The following is a 21,587-nucleotide window of genomic DNA, read 5'->3' as shown; positions in this document are numbered from 1 at the left end:
CTCCGAAGGCACCAAGGCAGTCACCAAGTACACCAGCTCCAAGTAAACCGATAAACCGAATTTTAAAAAAAAGGTCCTTTTCAGGACCAACAAATCTATCATAAACAATAACATTTTTAAAAAAGGCAGAGAATTGCTAGTGTTGTAATTGAAGCAAATTCCAAAAGTTCATCTCTCTCTTTTTTCTGTAATAAGCTAAAAAATGAATTTCTTACACTAAGCGTATTTATTATATGACAAAGCAATGTGCTACATTTCCTTGAATAATATAAGAAAAGAACATTCATATTTTTCTTTTTTAGTTGTACGAAGAAGAAAAAATAATAAATTTAGAGACAGTGTGAAAATTTATTTATTGTGTAACAATTAATAAAATTAAAAAGGTATGCCAACGGCACGCGGTGTTCCCAGGTGGTCACCCTCCCAAGTACTGACCGCGCCCGATGATGCTTGACTTCGGTGATCGGACGAGAACCGGTATTTTCATCATGGTATGGCCGTTGACATTCATTGTACAATTCAGCTCCTTTAACAACTTCATTTTAATTTCATTAAAATGAAGTTGTTAAAGGACCTTGCCTTTAAAATTCTGTAATTTTAAAGGGAAAGAAATAAGGATTACAATATTTTAGTGATATTTATTACTTTTTTTTTCTTTTTTGAAAGTAATATTAACTTCTAAAGGAAAGAGAAAGAAAATGAATGTAGTTTCGACGTCTATTACGTCATGACGTCTAATTTTCATTCCGTTAGATGGGTAGGGAGTGAGTGTAGGAGGTCGGGGAGTGCTCTCATTGGAGGAAAATATCTCTCAAGCGAATACATAAATACTAGCCTACTCCCGCTCCGGACCACAATTTTACTCGTGTCTTTCGAGTGAGTAGTACCTATTTTATTCTCTTGTAATTATGTCTGGACGTGGCAAAGGAGGAAAAGTGAAGGGAAAGAGCAAGACTCGATCCAGTCGTGCTGGTCTTCAGTTTCCCGTTGGTAGAATCCATCGTCTTTTGAGGAAAGGAAATTATGCTGAGCGAGTCGGAGCTGGTGCTCCAGTATACTTAGCCGCTGTACTCGAGTACTTGGCTGCTGAAGTTCTCGAGTTGGCTGGTAATGCTGCCAGAGACAACAAGAAGACTAGGATCATCCCTAGACATCTTCAGCTCGCCATCAGAAACGACGAAGAGTTGAACAAGCTCCTCTCTGGTGTCACTATCGCCCAGGGCGGTGTTTTGCCAAACATCCAAGCCGTTCTCCTCCCCAAGAAGACCGAAAAGAAAGCATAAACTCATTTCAAAACCTTCACAATTAAAAAAAAAGGCTCTTTTCAGAGCCAACAAATTATTTATACCACTCAAACACATTGAGAATTAACTCAGTATTTATAAAAACCGCCCTTATTTCCTAAAAATAATTTTATACGCGTATATACTTATGCGTTATTAATGCAATTTCTTCAACAATACTTTTAAAATGTTATTTAAACAATGAGTGAAAGAACAAAGTATTTTTTAAATTTTATTTCATTGTTGCATTATCCTTAAAAATCACTTTACAATTGTTAAAAAGAAATGGACGTTATTTTAATTTTATATTGTTGCTAGCAAGAATGAAGTTCAACAATACTATTTCAAACTAATGTTTTATAATAGAGATTACAATTTAAACATAATAAATACGGGATTTCTATTATTTTTTTTAATCTATTATAGAGAAACCATCAAAACTTTTTGACTGAGAATTAACCAGTCACAAAGGTGTCGTGGCGCCATCTGTTGGAGAAATTCTAAAAGTGATTCGTTTCGAAATACTAGTTTACCTTTTGTTACGAAATAATAAAACGAAAAAAAGGGATATAAATTTAAGTATGCAGAGTATCGTCATCCCGTTTCAATATATTGTAAGTGTGGTGATTTGTTGGTCCTAAAAAGGACCTTTTTTTTAAAAGTTGAGTAGTTAAGCAGCTTAAGCTCGTTCTCCACGAATACGTCGGGCAAGTTGGATGTCTTTGGGCATGATAGTGACTCTCTTGGCGTGGATAGCGCAAAGGTTAGTGTCTTCGAAAAGACCAACTAAATAAGCTTCGCTGGCCTCTTGAAGAGCCATGACGGCAGAGCTCTGGAAACGCAAGTCGGTCTTGAAATCCTGAGCGATTTCTCTCACCAAACGTTGGAAGGGCAATTTACGGATGAGGAGCTCAGTGGATTTTTGGTAACGACGAATTTCTCTCAAAGCGACTGTTCCAGGCCTGTAACGATGGGGCTTCTTAACACCTCCGGTTGCAGGGGCGCTCTTACGAGCTGCCTTGGTGGCCAGTTGTTTTCGGGGAGCTTTACCTCCGGTACTCTTACGAGCGGTTTGCTTGGTACGTGCCATAGCGAAAAACTTGGGTGCGTCTCTGACTAAATCTCAGGCAGAAATGAGTTCTCCGCGCTTTCGATAGTGTTTTTAAAACGTTGAGGCGAGTGCTGATTGGCCAACGGGCTTCGAAGCGGTGGCGCAGCGATCGCGATCGCTTTAATTAACGTTTTTGTGCGCCGCAAAACATTTTTGTTGAATTTCGATTCAAGCGAACATGTCTGAGGAAACCGCTGCCGTTTCTGCTGCTCCTGCCGCTGCTACGCCTAAGAAAAAGGCGAAATTAGCTGCTGCGAAAAAACCTAAAACCTTACCTTCTCATCCTAAAGTTTCCGAGATGGTTAACGAAGCTATCACCAGTTTGAAAGAACGAGGTGGTTCTTCGTTGCAGGCTATCAAGAAACACATCGGCTCTCACCACAAGGTCGATTTGGAACGTCTCACTCCCTTCATTAAGAAATACTTGAAAAGTGCCGTCGTCAGTGGTTCTTTAGTGCAAACTAAAGGAAAAGGTGCCACCGGTTCTTTTAAACTCGCCGCGTCCGGCCAAAAAACCAAGGAAGGAGTAAAGAAGCCGAAGAAGGAATCAGCCACCCCCAAAAAACCAAAAGCCGCTTCTGTGAAGAAAGCCGCAAAACCGAAAGCTAAAGCAGCAGCTAAAAAGCCTGCCGCTAAGAAACCAGCTGCAAAGAAGCCCGCTGCAAAACCCAAGACTCCAAAAAAGCCCAAGGCTAAAGCTGCAACCAAACCAAAAGCACCCAAAGTTAAGAAAATGAAGACACCCAAGAAAGCATCCCCCAAGAAGGCAAAGAAATAGATACCTGAAAAACACATTTAAAAAAAAAGGCTCTTTTCAGAGCCAACAAATTATGTACACCCCCCCGATAAATAAAAGCACTAGTGTGAAACAAAAGGTGGTGGCAGAATTAAAAACTTATGCAATTTGATTTTTTATAAATTTCCACCACTTTTTACACTTTATTATCTATGTAAAGAGAATATATGTGTAGAATCTTTTAGTTTTTTTATTAAATTGCCTCCATGAGTTCTTTTTTTGTTTCTTTTATATCTGTAAAAATAGTTAAATGATAAAATTAATAAGAACATCTAAAATAAAATATGTTTAATATATTATTTTATATAATACATATAAAGTTTAACAAATAAACAGATCATTCCTTCTAGATTCTTGATACACACCTCTATTTCAGTCATTAGAAGCACTTGAATGATCGTTCCCACGCAATTGCTTTAAAAAAGTAAAAAGTGGTGGCAAAATCCAAGTTTAATTTCTATGTAAATATGCACTGAAATAAGTGTAACGCTTCTGTCCTACGTTATTAAGCTCTTTTCGCAGGAAAAGAGTTTAATACCGCGGGACAGAAGCGTTACACTTATTTCAGTGCATATTTACATAGAAATTAAACTTGGATTTTGCCACCACTTTTTACTTTTTTAAAGCAATTGCGTGGGAACGATCATTGAAGTGCTTCTAATGACTGAAATAGAGGTGTGTATCAAGAATCTAGAAGGAATTATCTGTTTATTTGTTAAATTTCATATGTATTATTATTTTATATGCATTCTTGTTGAATTTTCATTTTTTTTTTAATGCTTTAACAATTAATGCTTACTCTTTTAATGCTTAACAATTAGAAACTAGAAGATGGGCAGAAAATCATTGCTTGATATCACAATAATGTACTAGATTTTACATTGTTGCTTTATTTTGAGTCTAAAATGACCTAATTTTGACACCACTTTTTTCTGAATTATTCGTGCTGTTTATACTAGAATTGATTAAAAAAGCTATTCTAATCATTAAATGAATTTTTAAGAGTAAATTATGTTGGTTTATTAAGAACTACCATCAGAAAATGACATTTAAACATTGTATTTAACGTTATTGTTGGATTTTGCTTTTTTTTTTTTTTTTTTAATAAAAATAAAAACACTTTAATTGAAAAAAAGTTAATAGATTGTTATCTCTAGAATGAGAGGTGAATTTTCATGTATGACTTGTGAAAATGGTGTCTAATTTAACAACGTTATAAGCATTTGCTGGAATTTAAAAAAAAGTCGCATTTTCTTTGCGTTAAGGAAGAAAAAAAAACGGGAAAAAGACGTTTGAACAGGGTGGGTGGCCCAAAAAAATGTGATGCATATTTGTTGGCCCTTAAAAGGGCCTTTTTTTTTTGTTCTCAAAGGGGGGGAGCTTAAATTTAACCTCCAAAACCGTATAGCGTGCGTCCCTGTCGCTTGAGAGCGTAGACTACGTCCATGGCAGTGACGGTCTTCCTCTTTGCGTGCTCGGTGTAAGTGACAGCGTCCCGGATAACGTTCTCAAGGAAAACTTTGAGAACTCCTCTGGTTTCTTCGTAGATAAGTCCAGAGATACGCTTGACTCCACCTCGTCGAGCTAGACGTCTGATGGCAGGCTTGGTGATACCTTGGATGTTATCACGCAAAACTTTACGATGACGTTTGGCACCCCCCTTTCCGAGTCCTTTTCCTCCTTTACCACGTCCAGACATGATGATCAACCTTCGTCAGCAAGAAATTGTAACGAAAATGAGCACCCATTTTTTTGAGCGCAGTATATATTAGTTTAGCCCCGCCCACCTGCTTTCTTATTGGTCGACGACGAGAGTTGGTGGTCCCACCGAGTACATAAGAAAATCGACTTTCCTGCGATTTTCACCATTTTCGATATTATATTGAAAGCGAACAGTCATGCCTCCCCAAGCATCCGGAAAAGCTGTGAAGAAAGCCGGCAAGGCCCAAAAAGCCGTCCGAGCAGGTGACAAGAAAAAGAGGAAGAAGCGCAGGAAGGAATCTTTCGCAATTTACATCTACAAAGTCTTGAAACAAGTTCATCCCGACACTGGCATTTCAAGCAAAGCCATGTCTATCATGAACTCTTTCGTCAACGATATATTCGAGAGAATTGCCGCAGAATCTTCTCGATTGGCCCACTACAACAAGCGTAGCACCATTACCAGTCGGGAAATCCAGACTGCAGTGCGACTCCTCTTGCCCGGTGAACTCGCCAAGCACGCTGTCTCCGAAGGCACCAAGGCAGTCACCAAGTACACCAGCTCCAAGTAAACCGATAAACCGAATTTTAAAAAAAAGGTCCTTTTCAGGACCAACAAATCTATCATAAACAATAACATTTTTAAAAAAGGCAGAGAATTGCTAGTGTTGTAATTGAAGCAAATTCCAAAAGTTCATCTCTCTCTTTTTTCTGTAATAAGCTAAAAAATGAATTTCTTACACTAAGCGTATTTATTATATGACAAAGCAATGTGCTACATTTCCTTGAATAATATAAGAAAAGAACATTCATATTTTTCTTTTTTAGTTGTACGAAGAAGAAAAAATAATAAATTTAGAGACAGTGTGAAAATTTATTTATTGTGTAACAATTAATAAAATTAAAAAGGTATGCCAACGGCACGCGGTGTTCCCAGGTGGTCACCCTCCCAAGTACTGACCGCGCCCGATGATGCTTGACTTCGGTGATCGGACGAGAACCGGTATTTTCATCATGGTATGGCCGTTGACATTCATTGTACAATTCAGCTCCTTTAACAACTTCATTTTAATTTCATTAAAATGAAGTTGTTAAAGGACCTTGCCTTTAAAATTCTGTAATTTTAAAGGGAAAGAAATAAGGATTACAATATTTTAGTGATATTTATTACTTTTTTTTTCTTTTTTGAAAGTAATATTAACTTCTAAAGGAAAGAGAAAGAAAATGAATGTAGTTTCGACGTCTATTACGTCATGACGTCTAATTTTCATTCCGTTAGATGGGTAGGGAGTGAGTGTAGGAGGTCGGGGAGTGCTCTCATTGGAGGAAAATATCTCTCAAGCGAATACATAAATACTAGCCTACTCCCGCTCCGGACCACAATTTTACTCGTGTCTTTCGAGTGAGTAGTACCTATTTTATTCTCTTGTAATTATGTCTGGACGTGGCAAAGGAGGAAAAGTGAAGGGAAAGAGCAAGACTCGATCCAGTCGTGCTGGTCTTCAGTTTCCCGTTGGTAGAATCCATCGTCTTTTGAGGAAAGGAAATTATGCTGAGCGAGTCGGAGCTGGTGCTCCAGTATACTTAGCCGCTGTACTCGAGTACTTGGCTGCTGAAGTTCTCGAGTTGGCTGGTAATGCTGCCAGAGACAACAAGAAGACTAGGATCATCCCTAGACATCTTCAGCTCGCCATCAGAAACGACGAAGAGTTGAACAAGCTCCTCTCTGGTGTCACTATCGCCCAGGGCGGTGTTTTGCCAAACATCCAAGCCGTTCTCCTCCCCAAGAAGACCGAAAAGAAAGCATAAACTCATTTCAAAACCTTCACAATTAAAAAAAAAGGCTCTTTTCAGAGCCAACAAATTATTTATACCACTCAAACACATTGAGAATTAACTCAGTATTTATAAAAACCGCCCTTATTTCCTAAAAATAATTTTATACGCGTATATACTTATGCGTTATTAATGCAATTTCTTCAACAATACTTTTAAAATGTTATTTAAACAATGAGTGAAAGAACAAAGTATTTTTTAAATTTTATTTCATTGTTGCATTATCCTTAAAAATCACTTTACAATTGTTAAAAAGAAATGGACGTTATTTTAATTTTATATTGTTGCTAGCAAGAATGAAGTTCAACAATACTATTTCAAACTAATGTTTTATAATAGAGATTACAATTTAAACATAATAAATACGGGATTTCTATTATTTTTTTTAATCTATTATAGAGAAACCATCAAAACTTTTTGACTGAGAATTAACCAGTCACAAAGGTGTCGTGGCGCCATCTGTTGGAGAAATTCTAAAAGTGATTCGTTTCGAAATACTAGTTTACCTTTTGTTACGAAATAATAAAACGAAAAAAAGGGATATAAATTTAAGTATGCAGAGTATCGTCATCCCGTTTCAATATATTGTAAGTGTGGTGATTTGTTGGTCCTAAAAAGGACCTTTTTTTTAAAAGTTGAGTAGTTAAGCAGCTTAAGCTCGTTCTCCACGAATACGTCGGGCAAGTTGGATGTCTTTGGGCATGATAGTGACTCTCTTGGCGTGGATAGCGCAAAGGTTAGTGTCTTCGAAAAGACCAACTAAATAAGCTTCGCTGGCCTCTTGAAGAGCCATGACGGCAGAGCTCTGGAAACGCAAGTCGGTCTTGAAATCCTGAGCGATTTCTCTCACCAAACGTTGGAAGGGCAATTTACGGATGAGGAGCTCAGTGGATTTTTGGTAACGACGAATTTCTCTCAAAGCGACTGTTCCAGGCCTGTAACGATGGGGCTTCTTAACACCTCCGGTTGCAGGGGCGCTCTTACGAGCTGCCTTGGTGGCCAGTTGTTTTCGGGGAGCTTTACCTCCGGTACTCTTACGAGCGGTTTGCTTGGTACGTGCCATAGCGAAAAACTTGGGTGCGTCTCTGACTAAATCTCAGGCAGAAATGAGTTCTCCGCGCTTTCGATAGTGTTTTTAAAACGTTGAGGCGAGTGCTGATTGGCCAACGGGCTTCGAAGCGGTGGCGCAGCGATCGCGATCGCTTTAATTAACGTTTTTGTGCGCCGCAAAACATTTTTGTTGAATTTCGATTCAAGCGAACATGTCTGAGGAAACCGCTGCCGTTTCTGCTGCTCCTGCCGCTGCTACGCCTAAGAAAAAGGCGAAATTAGCTGCTGCGAAAAAACCTAAAACCTTACCTTCTCATCCTAAAGTTTCCGAGATGGTTAACGAAGCTATCACCAGTTTGAAAGAACGAGGTGGTTCTTCGTTGCAGGCTATCAAGAAACACATCGGCTCTCACCACAAGGTCGATTTGGAACGTCTCACTCCCTTCATTAAGAAATACTTGAAAAGTGCCGTCGTCAGTGGTTCTTTAGTGCAAACTAAAGGAAAAGGTGCCACCGGTTCTTTTAAACTCGCCGCGTCCGGCCAAAAAACCAAGGAAGGAGTAAAGAAGCCGAAGAAGGAATCAGCCACCCCCAAAAAACCAAAAGCCGCTTCTGTGAAGAAAGCCGCAAAACCGAAAGCTAAAGCAGCAGCTAAAAAGCCTGCCGCTAAGAAACCAGCTGCAAAGAAGCCCGCTGCAAAACCCAAGACTCCAAAAAAGCCCAAGGCTAAAGCTGCAACCAAACCAAAAGCACCCAAAGTTAAGAAAATGAAGACACCCAAGAAAGCATCCCCCAAGAAGGCAAAGAAATAGATACCTGAAAAACACATTTAAAAAAAAAGGCTCTTTTCAGAGCCAACAAATTATGTACACCCCCCCGATAAATAAAAGCACTAGTGTGAAACAAAAGGTGGTGGCAGAATTAAAAACTTATGCAATTTGATTTTTTATAAATTTCCACCACTTTTTACACTTTATTATCTATGTAAAGAGAATATATGTGTAGAATCTTTTAGTTTTTTTATTAAATTGCCTCCATGAGTTCTTTTTTTGTTTCTTTTATATCTGTAAAAATAGTTAAATGATAAAATTAATAAGAACATCTAAAATAAAATATGTTTAATATATTATTTTATATAATACATATAAAGTTTAACAAATAAACAGATCATTCCTTCTAGATTCTTGATACACACCTCTATTTCAGTCATTAGAAGCACTTGAATGATCGTTCCCACGCAATTGCTTTAAAAAAGTAAAAAGTGGTGGCAAAATCCAAGTTTAATTTCTATGTAAATATGCACTGAAATAAGTGTAACGCTTCTGTCCTACGTTATTAAGCTCTTTTCGCAGGAAAAGAGTTTAATACCGCGGGACAGAAGCGTTACACTTATTTCAGTGCATATTTACATAGAAATTAAACTTGGATTTTGCCACCACTTTTTACTTTTTTAAAGCAATTGCGTGGGAACGATCATTGAAGTGCTTCTAATGACTGAAATAGAGGTGTGTATCAAGAATCTAGAAGGAATTATCTGTTTATTTGTTAAATTTCATATGTATTATTATTTTATATGCATTCTTGTTGAATTTTCATTTTTTTTTTAATGCTTTAACAATTAATGCTTACTCTTTTAATGCTTAACAATTAGAAACTAGAAGATGGGCAGAAAATCATTGCTTGATATCACAATAATGTACTAGATTTTACATTGTTGCTTTATTTTGAGTCTAAAATGACCTAATTTTGACACCACTTTTTTCTGAATTATTCGTGCTGTTTATACTAGAATTGATTAAAAAAGCTATTCTAATCATTAAATGAATTTTTAAGAGTAAATTATGTTGGTTTATTAAGAACTACCATCAGAAAATGACATTTAAACATTGTATTTAACGTTATTGTTGGATTTTGCTTTTTTTTTTTTTTTTTTAATAAAAATAAAAACACTTTAATTGAAAAAAAGTTAATAGATTGTTATCTCTAGAATGAGAGGTGAATTTTCATGTATGACTTGTGAAAATGGTGTCTAATTTAACAACGTTATAAGCATTTGCTGGAATTTAAAAAAAAGTCGCATTTTCTTTGCGTTAAGGAAGAAAAAAAAACGGGAAAAAGACGTTTGAACAGGGTGGGTGGCCCAAAAAAATGTGATGCATATTTGTTGGCCCTTAAAAGGGCCTTTTTTTTTTGTTCTCAAAGGGGGGGAGCTTAAATTTAACCTCCAAAACCGTATAGCGTGCGTCCCTGTCGCTTGAGAGCGTAGACTACGTCCATGGCAGTGACGGTCTTCCTCTTTGCGTGCTCGGTGTAAGTGACAGCGTCCCGGATAACGTTCTCAAGGAAAACTTTGAGAACTCCTCTGGTTTCTTCGTAGATAAGTCCAGAGATACGCTTGACTCCACCTCGTCGAGCTAGACGTCTGATGGCAGGCTTGGTGATACCTTGGATGTTATCACGCAAAACTTTACGATGACGTTTGGCACCCCCCTTTCCGAGTCCTTTTCCTCCTTTACCACGTCCAGACATGATGATCAACCTTCGTCAGCAAGAAATTGTAACGAAAATGAGCACCCATTTTTTTGAGCGCAGTATATATTAGTTTAGCCCCGCCCACCTGCTTTCTTATTGGTCGACGACGAGAGTTGGTGGTCCCACCGAGTACATAAGAAAATCGACTTTCCTGCGATTTTCACCATTTTCGATATTATATTGAAAGCGAACAGTCATGCCTCCCCAAGCATCCGGAAAAGCTGTGAAGAAAGCCGGCAAGGCCCAAAAAGCCGTCCGAGCAGGTGACAAGAAAAAGAGGAAGAAGCGCAGGAAGGAATCTTTCGCAATTTACATCTACAAAGTCTTGAAACAAGTTCATCCCGACACTGGCATTTCAAGCAAAGCCATGTCTATCATGAACTCTTTCGTCAACGATATATTCGAGAGAATTGCCGCAGAATCTTCTCGATTGGCCCACTACAACAAGCGTAGCACCATTACCAGTCGGGAAATCCAGACTGCAGTGCGACTCCTCTTGCCCGGTGAACTCGCCAAGCACGCTGTCTCCGAAGGCACCAAGGCAGTCACCAAGTACACCAGCTCCAAGTAAACCGATAAACCGAATTTTAAAAAAAAGGTCCTTTTCAGGACCAACAAATCTATCATAAACAATAACATTTTTAAAAAAGGCAGAGAATTGCTAGTGTTGTAATTGAAGCAAATTCCAAAAGTTCATCTCTCTCTTTTTTCTGTAATAAGCTAAAAAATGAATTTCTTACACTAAGCGTATTTATTATATGACAAAGCAATGTGCTACATTTCCTTGAATAATATAAGAAAAGAACATTCATATTTTTCTTTTTTAGTTGTACGAAGAAGAAAAAATAATAAATTTAGAGACAGTGTGAAAATTTATTTATTGTGTAACAATTAATAAAATTAAAAAGGTATGCCAACGGCACGCGGTGTTCCCAGGTGGTCACCCTCCCAAGTACTGACCGCGCCCGATGATGCTTGACTTCGGTGATCGGACGAGAACCGGTATTTTCATCATGGTATGGCCGTTGACATTCATTGTACAATTCAGCTCCTTTAACAACTTCATTTTAATTTCATTAAAATGAAGTTGTTAAAGGACCTTGCCTTTAAAATTCTGTAATTTTAAAGGGAAAGAAATAAGGATTACAATATTTTAGTGATATTTATTACTTTTTTTTTCTTTTTTGAAAGTAATATTAACTTCTAAAGGAAAGAGAAAGAAAATGAATGTAGTTTCGACGTCTATTACGTCATGACGTCTAATTTTCATTCCGTTAGATGGGTAGGGAGTGAGTGTAGGAGGTCGGGGAGTGCTCTCATTGGAGGAAAATATCTCTCAAGCGAATACATAAATACTAGCCTACTCCCGCTCCGGACCACAATTTTACTCGTGTCTTTCGAGTGAGTAGTACCTATTTTATTCTCTTGTAATTATGTCTGGACGTGGCAAAGGAGGAAAAGTGAAGGGAAAGAGCAAGACTCGATCCAGTCGTGCTGGTCTTCAGTTTCCCGTTGGTAGAATCCATCGTCTTTTGAGGAAAGGAAATTATGCTGAGCGAGTCGGAGCTGGTGCTCCAGTATACTTAGCCGCTGTACTCGAGTACTTGGCTGCTGAAGTTCTCGAGTTGGCTGGTAATGCTGCCAGAGACAACAAGAAGACTAGGATCATCCCTAGACATCTTCAGCTCGCCATCAGAAACGACGAAGAGTTGAACAAGCTCCTCTCTGGTGTCACTATCGCCCAGGGCGGTGTTTTGCCAAACATCCAAGCCGTTCTCCTCCCCAAGAAGACCGAAAAGAAAGCATAAACTCATTTCAAAACCTTCACAATTAAAAAAAAAGGCTCTTTTCAGAGCCAACAAATTATTTATACCACTCAAACACATTGAGAATTAACTCAGTATTTATAAAAACCGCCCTTATTTCCTAAAAATAATTTTATACGCGTATATACTTATGCGTTATTAATGCAATTTCTTCAACAATACTTTTAAAATGTTATTTAAACAATGAGTGAAAGAACAAAGTATTTTTTAAATTTTATTTCATTGTTGCATTATCCTTAAAAATCACTTTACAATTGTTAAAAAGAAATGGACGTTATTTTAATTTTATATTGTTGCTAGCAAGAATGAAGTTCAACAATACTATTTCAAACTAATGTTTTATAATAGAGATTACAATTTAAACATAATAAATACGGGATTTCTATTATTTTTTTTAATCTATTATAGAGAAACCATCAAAACTTTTTGACTGAGAATTAACCAGTCACAAAGGTGTCGTGGCGCCATCTGTTGGAGAAATTCTAAAAGTGATTCGTTTCGAAATACTAGTTTACCTTTTGTTACGAAATAATAAAACGAAAAAAAGGGATATAAATTTAAGTATGCAGAGTATCGTCATCCCGTTTCAATATATTGTAAGTGTGGTGATTTGTTGGTCCTAAAAAGGACCTTTTTTTTAAAAGTTGAGTAGTTAAGCAGCTTAAGCTCGTTCTCCACGAATACGTCGGGCAAGTTGGATGTCTTTGGGCATGATAGTGACTCTCTTGGCGTGGATAGCGCAAAGGTTAGTGTCTTCGAAAAGACCAACTAAATAAGCTTCGCTGGCCTCTTGAAGAGCCATGACGGCAGAGCTCTGGAAACGCAAGTCGGTCTTGAAATCCTGAGCGATTTCTCTCACCAAACGTTGGAAGGGCAATTTACGGATGAGGAGCTCAGTGGATTTTTGGTAACGACGAATTTCTCTCAAAGCGACTGTTCCAGGCCTGTAACGATGGGGCTTCTTAACACCTCCGGTTGCAGGGGCGCTCTTACGAGCTGCCTTGGTGGCCAGTTGTTTTCGGGGAGCTTTACCTCCGGTACTCTTACGAGCGGTTTGCTTGGTACGTGCCATAGCGAAAAACTTGGGTGCGTCTCTGACTAAATCTCAGGCAGAAATGAGTTCTCCGCGCTTTCGATAGTGTTTTTAAAACGTTGAGGCGAGTGCTGATTGGCCAACGGGCTTCGAAGCGGTGGCGCAGCGATCGCGATCGCTTTAATTAACGTTTTTGTGCGCCGCAAAACATTTTTGTTGAATTTCGATTCAAGCGAACATGTCTGAGGAAACCGCTGCCGTTTCTGCTGCTCCTGCCGCTGCTACGCCTAAGAAAAAGGCGAAATTAGCTGCTGCGAAAAAACCTAAAACCTTACCTTCTCATCCTAAAGTTTCCGAGATGGTTAACGAAGCTATCACCAGTTTGAAAGAACGAGGTGGTTCTTCGTTGCAGGCTATCAAGAAACACATCGGCTCTCACCACAAGGTCGATTTGGAACGTCTCACTCCCTTCATTAAGAAATACTTGAAAAGTGCCGTCGTCAGTGGTTCTTTAGTGCAAACTAAAGGAAAAGGTGCCACCGGTTCTTTTAAACTCGCCGCGTCCGGCCAAAAAACCAAGGAAGGAGTAAAGAAGCCGAAGAAGGAATCAGCCACCCCCAAAAAACCAAAAGCCGCTTCTGTGAAGAAAGCCGCAAAACCGAAAGCTAAAGCAGCAGCTAAAAAGCCTGCCGCTAAGAAACCAGCTGCAAAGAAGCCCGCTGCAAAACCCAAGACTCCAAAAAAGCCCAAGGCTAAAGCTGCAACCAAACCAAAAGCACCCAAAGTTAAGAAAATGAAGACACCCAAGAAAGCATCCCCCAAGAAGGCAAAGAAATAGATACCTGAAAAACACATTTAAAAAAAAAGGCTCTTTTCAGAGCCAACAAATTATGTACACCCCCCCGATAAATAAAAGCACTAGTGTGAAACAAAAGGTGGTGGCAGAATTAAAAACTTATGCAATTTGATTTTTTATAAATTTCCACCACTTTTTACACTTTATTATCTATGTAAAGAGAATATATGTGTAGAATCTTTTAGTTTTTTTATTAAATTGCCTCCATGAGTTCTTTTTTTGTTTCTTTTATATCTGTAAAAATAGTTAAATGATAAAATTAATAAGAACATCTAAAATAAAATATGTTTAATATATTATTTTATATAATACATATAAAGTTTAACAAATAAACAGATCATTCCTTCTAGATTCTTGATACACACCTCTATTTCAGTCATTAGAAGCACTTGAATGATCGTTCCCACGCAATTGCTTTAAAAAAGTAAAAAGTGGTGGCAAAATCCAAGTTTAATTTCTATGTAAATATGCACTGAAATAAGTGTAACGCTTCTGTCCTACGTTATTAAGCTCTTTTCGCAGGAAAAGAGTTTAATACCGCGGGACAGAAGCGTTACACTTATTTCAGTGCATATTTACATAGAAATTAAACTTGGATTTTGCCACCACTTTTTACTTTTTTAAAGCAATTGCGTGGGAACGATCATTGAAGTGCTTCTAATGACTGAAATAGAGGTGTGTATCAAGAATCTAGAAGGAATTATCTGTTTATTTGTTAAATTTCATATGTATTATTATTTTATATGCATTCTTGTTGAATTTTCATTTTTTTTTTAATGCTTTAACAATTAATGCTTACTCTTTTAATGCTTAACAATTAGAAACTAGAAGATGGGCAGAAAATCATTGCTTGATATCACAATAATGTACTAGATTTTACATTGTTGCTTTATTTTGAGTCTAAAATGACCTAATTTTGACACCACTTTTTTCTGAATTATTCGTGCTGTTTATACTAGAATTGATTAAAAAAGCTATTCTAATCATTAAATGAATTTTTAAGAGTAAATTATGTTGGTTTATTAAGAACTACCATCAGAAAATGACATTTAAACATTGTATTTAACGTTATTGTTGGATTTTGCTTTTTTTTTTTTTTTTTTAATAAAAATAAAAACACTTTAATTGAAAAAAAGTTAATAGATTGTTATCTCTAGAATGAGAGGTGAATTTTCATGTATGACTTGTGAAAATGGTGTCTAATTTAACAACGTTATAAGCATTTGCTGGAATTTAAAAAAAAGTCGCATTTTCTTTGCGTTAAGGAAGAAAAAAAAACGGGAAAAAGACGTTTGAACAGGGTGGGTGGCCCAAAAAAATGTGATGCATATTTGTTGGCCCTTAAAAGGGCCTTTTTTTTTTGTTCTCAAAGGGGGGGAGCTTAAATTTAACCTCCAAAACCGTATAGCGTGCGTCCCTGTCGCTTGAGAGCGTAGACTACGTCCATGGCAGTGACGGTCTTCCTCTTTGCGTGCTCGGTGTAAGTGACAGCGTCCCGGATAACGTTCTCAAGGAAAACTTTGAGAACTCCTCTGGTTTCTTCGTAGATAAGTCCAGAGATACGCTTGACTCCACCTCGTCGAGCTAGACGTCTGATGGCAGGCTTGGTGATACCTTGGATGTTATCACGCAAAACTTTACGATGACGTTTGGCACCCCCCTTTCCGAGTCCTTTTCCTCCTTTACCACGTCCAGACATGATGATCAACCTTCGTCAGCAAGAAATTGTAACGAAAATGAGCACCCATTTTTTTGAGCGCAGTATATATTAGTTTAGCCCCGCCCACCTGCTTTCTTATTGGTCGACGACGAGAGTTGGTGGTCCCACCGAGTACATAAGAAAATCGACTTTCCTGCGATTTTCACCGATTCATGATCCAACTGAACCGAGAGTAGGTTGTGTTCATTGATGCTCTTATACAGTCCGAATTGAGAGTAAGACTTGTATATTTTCACTGCTGTCTGAACATCTGTCTGAATTGAGAGTAAGTCAGATGTTCCTTGTTAACACAACCTGAATCGAGAGTAAGGTGTGTAACAATTCAGCCTTTGAAATTTAGACCTGAATCGAGAGTAAGGCTAATTTCTACCTCACATCTCCTGCCATGTCAACTCATCGATTTGGGCGAGGGGGAAAACGGTTTAACCCGTCTACCCCGAGCCGCTCTCCACCTGCCCGCCCAGATTTCGAGTCTCTTCAATCCATTGATAGACGGATGACCGAGCTGGCCCGCACCCAAGTCGCCGAATCACCGGACAAAATTGATGATCTCATCAACAATGCTGAAAAAACCTTATCTGGGATCACCAACTCTCCTGTGCCGCTCTCAAAGATAGATTTGGATCGATGCTTCGCCCAACAAAGCTTCATTGCAGCATGCCGATCCCTTAAGAGCAGCCAGACCCCTCAGCCAATGGGAAGCCAGGATTCCTCGGAACCGGCCAATCAGGTTGCAGCTACCCCACCGGCAGACCCTGAGATCGCTCCCGGGACCACCACCGACACCCCTGCGGCAGCCTCTCCCTCCTGCACTCCAGTCCGAAAGAAGCGGAGAAAAGCCAAGCCGAGGAAACTCCCCGTGGATGCTACTCCCTCCAAAGCACCTGACCCTCCTGTGATAACTTCCGATATTCCAGTGGCGGAAAAAATTGTGACCGAGAACTCACGTACTGCTAAACTGTTGTTTAGAGGCTTCTCGGCCGCAATCACTCCTGAGATCCTCCGAGCTGAAATTGAAACCACAGGCCTCATTCCCATTAAGATATTCCAGTTGAGAAGGAAAAATGCTGCTAATAACATCAATAAGGACTTTGTTATTATTTGCAACGATGATAATAATCTCAGCAGATCTTTCCTGAACACAACGAGGACTTTCTTCGATCGGCCAATCAAGATCGAGCTTTTCCGTGGTGGGCGTGGCCTAATTCAGTGCTACAACTGCCAGGGATATGGCCATACTCAGCGCTCCTGCAACAACAATCCCAGATGTGTAAAGTGTGCGGGGCCTCATCGCAGCTTCAATTGCACTAAACCCAGATCAACGCCTGCGAAATGTGCAAATTGTGCCGGCGACCACACTGCCAACTTCACCGGCTGTCCTTCCAGACCCCTGAAAAGGCGCCTTCAATCCCGTCGTAAACCAACAGCAGACCCTCCAAAACCCACTCCACCTGATATTTCTCCAGTTGCCAGAACTCTCCTACTCGTTGCCGAGTTGGAAAAACTCATGAACAATCCTGAAGTGCTTGCACTTCTTCAAAACTTAGTTATTTCAAAAACTTCAAAAATTTTCACTTCAGAAACAGCTTAGCAGCCATCCAGCCAATCACCGGGCAGCATCCATCAGGCCACGCCCACCACCTCTTTTTCTTTTCTCCCTTTCTTCTAGGTCCATTCCGATGCCACAACTTCATCATTTCCAATTCATATGGAGAGGTAAAAGGCCCCTTCGGGGCCTAAAAGCCTCGAGCAATCCGCGACGACGACGACGACGACGACGATTTTCACCATTTTCGATATTATATTGAAAGCGAACAGTCATGCCTCCCCAAGCATCCGGAAAAGCTGTGAAGAAAGCCGGCAAGGCCCAAAAAGCCGTCCGAGCAGGTGACAAGAAAAAGAGGAAGAAGCGCAGGAAGGAATCTTTCGCAATTTACATCTACAAAGTCTTGAAACAAGTTCATCCCGACACTGGCATTTCAAGCAAAGCCATGTCTATCATGAACTCTTTCGTCAACGATATATTCGAGAGAATTGCCGCAGAATCTTCTCGATTGGCCCACTACAACAAGCGTAGCACCATTACCAGTCGGGAAATCCAGACTGCAGTGCGACTCCTCTTGCCCGGTGAACTCGCCAAGCACGCTGTCTCCGAAGGCACCAAGGCAGTCACCAAGTACACCAGCTCCAAGTAAACCGATAAACCGAATTTTAAAAAAAAGGTCCTTTTCAGGACCAACAAATCTATCATAAACAATAACATTTTTAAAAAAGGCAGAGAATTGCTAGTGTTGTAATTGAAGCAAATTCCAAAAGTTCATCTCTCTCTTTTTTCTGTAATAAGCTAAAAAATGAATTTCTTACACTAAGCGTATTTATTATATGACAAAGCAATGTGCTACATTTCCTTGAATAATATAAGAAAAGAACATTCATATTTTTCTTTTTTAGTTGTACGAAGAAGAAAAAATAATAAATTTAGAGACAGTGTGAAAATTTATTTATTGTGTAACAATTAATAAAATTAAAAAGGTATGCCAACGGCACGCGGTGTTCCCAGGTGGTCACCCTCCCAAGTACTGACCGCGCCCGATGATGCTTGACTTCGGTGATCGGACGAGAACCGGTATTTTCATCATGGTATGGCCGTTGACATTCATTGTACAATTCAGCTCCTTTAACAACTTCATTTTAATTTCATTAAAATGAAGTTGTTAAAGGACCTTGCCTTTAAAATTCTGTAATTTTAAAGGGAAAGAAATAAGGATTACAATATTTTAGTGATATTTATTACTTTTTTTTTCTTTTTTGAAAGTAATATTAACTTCTAAAGGAAAGAGAAAGAAAATGAATGTAGTTTCGACGTCTATTACGTCATGACGTCTAATTTTCATTCCGTTAGATGGGTAGGGAGTGAGTGTAGGAGGTCGGGGAGTGCTCTCATTGGAGGAAAATATCTCTCAAGCGAATACATAAATACTAGCCTACTCCCGCTCCGGACCACAATTTTACTCGTGTCTTTCGAGTGAGTAGTACCTATTTTATTCTCTTGTAATTATGTCTGGACGTGGCAAAGGAGGAAAAGTGAAGGGAAAGAGCAAGACTCGATCCAGTCGTGCTGGTCTTCAGTTTCCCGTTGGTAGAATCCATCGTCTTTTGAGGAAAGGAAATTATGCTGAGCGAGTCGGAGCTGGTGCTCCAGTATACTTAGCCGCTGTACTCGAGTACTTGGCTGCTGAAGTTCTCGAGTTGGCTGGTAATGCTGCCAGAGACAACAAGAAGACTAGGATCATCCCTAGACATCTTCAGCTCGCCATCAGAAACGACGAAGAGTTGAACAAGCTCCTCTCTGGTGTCACTATCGCCCAGGGCGGTGTTTTGCCAAACATCCAAGCCGTTCTCCTCCCCAAGAAGACCGAAAAGAAAGCATAAACTCATTTCAAAACCTTCACAATTAAAAAAAAAGGCTCTTTTCAGAGCCAACAAATTATTTATACCACTCAAACACATTGAGAATTAACTCAGTATTTATAAAAACCGCCCTTATTTCCTAAAAATAATTTTATACGCGTATATACTTATGCGTTATTAATGCAATTTCTTCAACAATACTTTTAAAATGTTATTTAAACAATGAGTGAAAGAACAAAGTATTTTTTAAATTTTATTTCATTGTTGCATTATCCTTAAAAATCACTTTACAATTGTTAAAAAGAAATGGACGTTATTTTAATTTTATATTGTTGCTAGCAAGAATGAAGTTCAACAATACTATTTCAAACTAATGTTTTATAATAGAGATTACAATTTAAACATAATAAATACGGGATTTCTATTATTTTTTTTAATCTATTATAGAGAAACCATCAAAACTTTTTGACTGAGAATTAACCAGTCACAAAGGTGTCGTGGCGCCATCTGTTGGAGAAATTCTAAAAGTGATTCGTTTCGAAATACTAGTTTACCTTTTGTTACGAAATAATAAAACGAAAAAAAGGGATATAAATTTAAGTATGCAGAGTATCGTCATCCCGTTTCAATATATTGTAAGTGTGGTGATTTGTTGGTCCTAAAAAGGACCTTTTTTTTAAAAGTTGAGTAGTTAAGCAGCTTAAGCTCGTTCTCCACGAATACGTCGGGCAAGTTGGATGTCTTTGGGCATGATAGTGACTCTCTTGGCGTGGATAGCGCAAAGGTTAGTGTCTTCGAAAAGACCAACTAAATAAGCTTCGCTGGCCTCTTGAAGAGCCATGACGGCAGAGCTCTGGAAACGCAAGTCGGTCTTGAAATCCTGAGCGATTTCTCTCACCAAACGTTGGAAGGGCAATTTACGGATGAGGAGCTCAGTGGATTTTTGGTAACGACGAATTTCTCTCAAAGCGACTGTTCCAGGCCTGTAACGATGGGGCTTCTTAACACCTCCGGTTGCAGGGGCGCTCTTACGAGCTGCCTTGGTGGCCAGTTGTTTTCGGGGAGCTTTACCTCCGGTACTCTTACGAGCGGTTTGCTTGGTACGTGCCATAGCGAAAAACTTGGGTGCGTCTCTGACTAAATCTCAGGCAGAAATGAGTTCTCCGCGCTTTCGATAGTGTTTTTAAAACGTTGAGGCGAGTGCTGATTGGCCAACGGGCTTCGAAGCGGTGGCGCAGCGATCGCGATCGCTTTAATTAACGTTTTTGTGCGCCGCAAAACATTTTTGTTGAATTTCGATTCAAGCGAACATGTCTGAGGAAACCGCTGCCGTTTCTGCTGCTCCTGCCGCTGCTACGCCTAAGAAAAAGGCGAAATTAGCTGCTGCGAAAAAACCTAAAACCTTACCTTCTCATCCTAAAGTTTCCGAGATGGTTAACGAAGCTATCACCAGTTTGAAAGAACGAGGTGGTTCTTCGTTGCAGGCTATCAAGAAACACATCGGCTCTCACCACAAGGTCGATTTGGAACGTCTCACTCCCTTCATTAAGAAATACTTGAAAAGTGCCGTCGTCAGTGGTTCTTTAGTGCAAACTAAAGGAAAAGGTGCCACCGGTTCTTTTAAACTCGCCGCGTCCGGCCAAAAAACCAAGGAAGGAGTAAAGAAGCCGAAGAAGGAATCAGCCACCCCCAAAAAACCAAAAGCCGCTTCTGTGAAGAAAGCCGCAAAACCGAAAGCTAAAGCAGCAGCTAAAAAGCCTGCCGCTAAGAAACCAGCTGCAAAGAAGCCCGCTGCAAAACCCAAGACTCCAAAAAAGCCCAAGGCTAAAGCTGCAACCAAACCAAAAGCACCCAAAGTTAAGAAAATGAAGACACCCAAGAAAGCATCCCCCAAGAAGGCAAAGAAATAGATACCTGAAAAACACATTTAAAAAAAAAGGCTCTTTTCAGAGCCAACAAATTATGTACACCCCCCCGATAAATAAAAGCACTAGTGTGAAACAAAAGGTGGTGGCAGAATTAAAAACTTATGCAATTTGATTTTTTATAAATTTCCACCACTTTTTACACTTTATTATCTATGTAAAGAGAATATATGTGTAGAATCTTTTAGTTTTTTTATTAAATTGCCTCCATGAGTTCTTTTTTTGTTTCTTTTATATCTGTAAAAATAGTTAAATGATAAAATTAATAAGAACATCTAAAATAAAATATGTTTAATATATTATTTTATATAATACATATAAAGTTTAACAAATAAACAGATCATTCCTTCTAGATTCTTGATACACACCTCTATTTCAGTCATTAGAAGCACTTGAATGATCGTTCCCACGCAATTGCTTTAAAAAAGTAAAAAGTGGTGGCAAAATCCAAGTTTAATTTCTATGTAAATATGCACTGAAATAAGTGTAACGCTTCTGTCCTACGTT

General features: G+C 38.9%; 18 protein-coding genes and 4 non-coding genes across 22 annotated transcripts; 11 read left to right on the top strand and 11 right to left on the bottom strand.

Annotated features, from left to right (window-relative positions):
- Positions 1 to 386: 386 nt before the first annotated feature.
- On the bottom strand, positions 387 to 505 carry LOC147808447 (5S ribosomal RNA). Its single transcript, XR_015434371.1, has one exon. It is a non-coding gene; the product is annotated as a 5S ribosomal RNA (ribosomal RNA).
- A 347-nt stretch (positions 506 to 852) lies between these two features.
- Positions 853 to 1,335, top strand: LOC147808446 (histone H2A). Its single transcript, XM_087163037.1, has one exon. It carries the CDS (start codon positions 909 to 911, stop codon positions 1,281 to 1,283), a length of 375 nt encoding a protein of 124 aa, XP_087019163.1. The 5' UTR covers positions 853 to 908; the 3' UTR covers positions 1,284 to 1,335.
- Positions 1,336 to 1,911: 576 nt separating this feature from the next.
- LOC147808445 (histone H3) lies at positions 1,912 to 2,433 on the bottom strand. The gene has a single exon (XM_087163035.1). The coding sequence runs from the start codon at positions 2,371 to 2,373 to the stop codon at positions 1,963 to 1,965; it is 411 nt and encodes a 136-aa protein (XP_087019161.1). The 5' UTR covers positions 2,374 to 2,433; the 3' UTR covers positions 1,912 to 1,962.
- Positions 2,434 to 2,525: 92 nt separating this feature from the next.
- Positions 2,526 to 3,404, top strand: LOC147808444 (histone H1-like). Its single transcript, XM_087163020.1, has one exon. It carries the CDS (start codon positions 2,573 to 2,575, stop codon positions 3,170 to 3,172), a length of 600 nt encoding a protein of 199 aa, XP_087019146.1. The 5' UTR covers positions 2,526 to 2,572; the 3' UTR covers positions 3,173 to 3,404.
- Positions 3,405 to 4,525: 1,121 nt separating this feature from the next.
- LOC147808443 (histone H4) lies at positions 4,526 to 4,937 on the bottom strand. The gene has a single exon (XM_087163076.1). The coding sequence runs from the start codon at positions 4,887 to 4,889 to the stop codon at positions 4,578 to 4,580; it is 312 nt and encodes a 103-aa protein (XP_087019202.1). The 5' UTR covers positions 4,890 to 4,937; the 3' UTR covers positions 4,526 to 4,577.
- Positions 4,938 to 5,047: 110 nt separating this feature from the next.
- Positions 5,048 to 5,489, top strand: LOC147808442 (histone H2B-like). The gene has a single exon (XM_087163061.1). The coding sequence runs from the start codon at positions 5,089 to 5,091 to the stop codon at positions 5,461 to 5,463; it is 375 nt and encodes a 124-aa protein (XP_087019187.1). The 5' UTR covers positions 5,048 to 5,088; the 3' UTR covers positions 5,464 to 5,489.
- Positions 5,490 to 5,803: 314 nt separating this feature from the next.
- On the bottom strand, positions 5,804 to 5,922 carry LOC147808441 (5S ribosomal RNA). The gene has a single exon (XR_015434370.1). It is a non-coding gene; the product is annotated as a 5S ribosomal RNA (ribosomal RNA).
- A 347-nt stretch (positions 5,923 to 6,269) lies between these two features.
- On the top strand, positions 6,270 to 6,752 carry LOC147808440 (histone H2A). Its single transcript, XM_087163048.1, has one exon. It carries the CDS (start codon positions 6,326 to 6,328, stop codon positions 6,698 to 6,700), a length of 375 nt encoding a protein of 124 aa, XP_087019174.1. The 5' UTR covers positions 6,270 to 6,325; the 3' UTR covers positions 6,701 to 6,752.
- A 576-nt stretch (positions 6,753 to 7,328) lies between these two features.
- LOC147808439 (histone H3) lies at positions 7,329 to 7,850 on the bottom strand. The gene has a single exon (XM_087163034.1). The coding sequence runs from the start codon at positions 7,788 to 7,790 to the stop codon at positions 7,380 to 7,382; it is 411 nt and encodes a 136-aa protein (XP_087019160.1). The 5' UTR covers positions 7,791 to 7,850; the 3' UTR covers positions 7,329 to 7,379.
- Positions 7,851 to 7,942: 92 nt separating this feature from the next.
- Positions 7,943 to 8,821, top strand: LOC147808438 (histone H1-like). The gene has a single exon (XM_087163018.1). The coding sequence runs from the start codon at positions 7,990 to 7,992 to the stop codon at positions 8,587 to 8,589; it is 600 nt and encodes a 199-aa protein (XP_087019144.1). The 5' UTR covers positions 7,943 to 7,989; the 3' UTR covers positions 8,590 to 8,821.
- A 1,121-nt stretch (positions 8,822 to 9,942) lies between these two features.
- LOC147808437 (histone H4) lies at positions 9,943 to 10,354 on the bottom strand. Its single transcript, XM_087163068.1, has one exon. The coding sequence runs from the start codon at positions 10,304 to 10,306 to the stop codon at positions 9,995 to 9,997; it is 312 nt and encodes a 103-aa protein (XP_087019194.1). The 5' UTR covers positions 10,307 to 10,354; the 3' UTR covers positions 9,943 to 9,994.
- A 110-nt stretch (positions 10,355 to 10,464) lies between these two features.
- LOC147808436 (histone H2B-like) lies at positions 10,465 to 10,906 on the top strand. Its single transcript, XM_087163059.1, has one exon. The coding sequence runs from the start codon at positions 10,506 to 10,508 to the stop codon at positions 10,878 to 10,880; it is 375 nt and encodes a 124-aa protein (XP_087019185.1). The 5' UTR covers positions 10,465 to 10,505; the 3' UTR covers positions 10,881 to 10,906.
- Positions 10,907 to 11,220: 314 nt separating this feature from the next.
- On the bottom strand, positions 11,221 to 11,339 carry LOC147808435 (5S ribosomal RNA). The gene has a single exon (XR_015434368.1). It is a non-coding gene; the product is annotated as a 5S ribosomal RNA (ribosomal RNA).
- A 347-nt stretch (positions 11,340 to 11,686) lies between these two features.
- On the top strand, positions 11,687 to 12,169 carry LOC147808434 (histone H2A). The gene has a single exon (XM_087163045.1). The coding sequence runs from the start codon at positions 11,743 to 11,745 to the stop codon at positions 12,115 to 12,117; it is 375 nt and encodes a 124-aa protein (XP_087019171.1). The 5' UTR covers positions 11,687 to 11,742; the 3' UTR covers positions 12,118 to 12,169.
- Positions 12,170 to 12,745: 576 nt separating this feature from the next.
- Positions 12,746 to 13,267, bottom strand: LOC147808433 (histone H3). Its single transcript, XM_087163033.1, has one exon. The coding sequence runs from the start codon at positions 13,205 to 13,207 to the stop codon at positions 12,797 to 12,799; it is 411 nt and encodes a 136-aa protein (XP_087019159.1). The 5' UTR covers positions 13,208 to 13,267; the 3' UTR covers positions 12,746 to 12,796.
- A 92-nt stretch (positions 13,268 to 13,359) lies between these two features.
- Positions 13,360 to 14,238, top strand: LOC147808432 (histone H1-like). Its single transcript, XM_087163017.1, has one exon. It carries the CDS (start codon positions 13,407 to 13,409, stop codon positions 14,004 to 14,006), a length of 600 nt encoding a protein of 199 aa, XP_087019143.1. The 5' UTR covers positions 13,360 to 13,406; the 3' UTR covers positions 14,007 to 14,238.
- A 1,121-nt stretch (positions 14,239 to 15,359) lies between these two features.
- On the bottom strand, positions 15,360 to 15,771 carry LOC147808431 (histone H4). The gene has a single exon (XM_087163077.1). The coding sequence runs from the start codon at positions 15,721 to 15,723 to the stop codon at positions 15,412 to 15,414; it is 312 nt and encodes a 103-aa protein (XP_087019203.1). The 5' UTR covers positions 15,724 to 15,771; the 3' UTR covers positions 15,360 to 15,411.
- A 1,752-nt stretch (positions 15,772 to 17,523) lies between these two features.
- LOC147808430 (histone H2B-like) lies at positions 17,524 to 17,965 on the top strand. Its single transcript, XM_087163065.1, has one exon. The coding sequence runs from the start codon at positions 17,565 to 17,567 to the stop codon at positions 17,937 to 17,939; it is 375 nt and encodes a 124-aa protein (XP_087019191.1). The 5' UTR covers positions 17,524 to 17,564; the 3' UTR covers positions 17,940 to 17,965.
- A 314-nt stretch (positions 17,966 to 18,279) lies between these two features.
- Positions 18,280 to 18,398, bottom strand: LOC147808429 (5S ribosomal RNA). The gene has a single exon (XR_015434367.1). It is a non-coding gene; the product is annotated as a 5S ribosomal RNA (ribosomal RNA).
- Positions 18,399 to 18,745: 347 nt separating this feature from the next.
- Positions 18,746 to 19,228, top strand: LOC147808428 (histone H2A). The gene has a single exon (XM_087163047.1). It carries the CDS (start codon positions 18,802 to 18,804, stop codon positions 19,174 to 19,176), a length of 375 nt encoding a protein of 124 aa, XP_087019173.1. The 5' UTR covers positions 18,746 to 18,801; the 3' UTR covers positions 19,177 to 19,228.
- Positions 19,229 to 19,804: 576 nt separating this feature from the next.
- LOC147808427 (histone H3) lies at positions 19,805 to 20,326 on the bottom strand. Its single transcript, XM_087163032.1, has one exon. It carries the CDS (start codon positions 20,264 to 20,266, stop codon positions 19,856 to 19,858), a length of 411 nt encoding a protein of 136 aa, XP_087019158.1. The 5' UTR covers positions 20,267 to 20,326; the 3' UTR covers positions 19,805 to 19,855.
- A 92-nt stretch (positions 20,327 to 20,418) lies between these two features.
- LOC147808426 (histone H1-like) lies at positions 20,419 to 21,297 on the top strand. Its single transcript, XM_087163016.1, has one exon. It carries the CDS (start codon positions 20,466 to 20,468, stop codon positions 21,063 to 21,065), a length of 600 nt encoding a protein of 199 aa, XP_087019142.1. The 5' UTR covers positions 20,419 to 20,465; the 3' UTR covers positions 21,066 to 21,297.
- The last annotated feature ends 290 nt before the right edge of the window (positions 21,298 to 21,587 follow it).

This window comes from Parasteatoda tepidariorum, chromosome 5 (assembly GCF_982258835.1).
Source record: "Parasteatoda tepidariorum strain Cologne lab strain chromosome 5, Ptep-v5.0, whole genome shotgun sequence".
NCBI lineage: Eukaryota > Metazoa > Arthropoda > Arachnida > Araneae > Theridiidae > Parasteatoda > Parasteatoda tepidariorum.
This window is presented reverse-complemented; position numbering and strand designations above follow the sequence as displayed.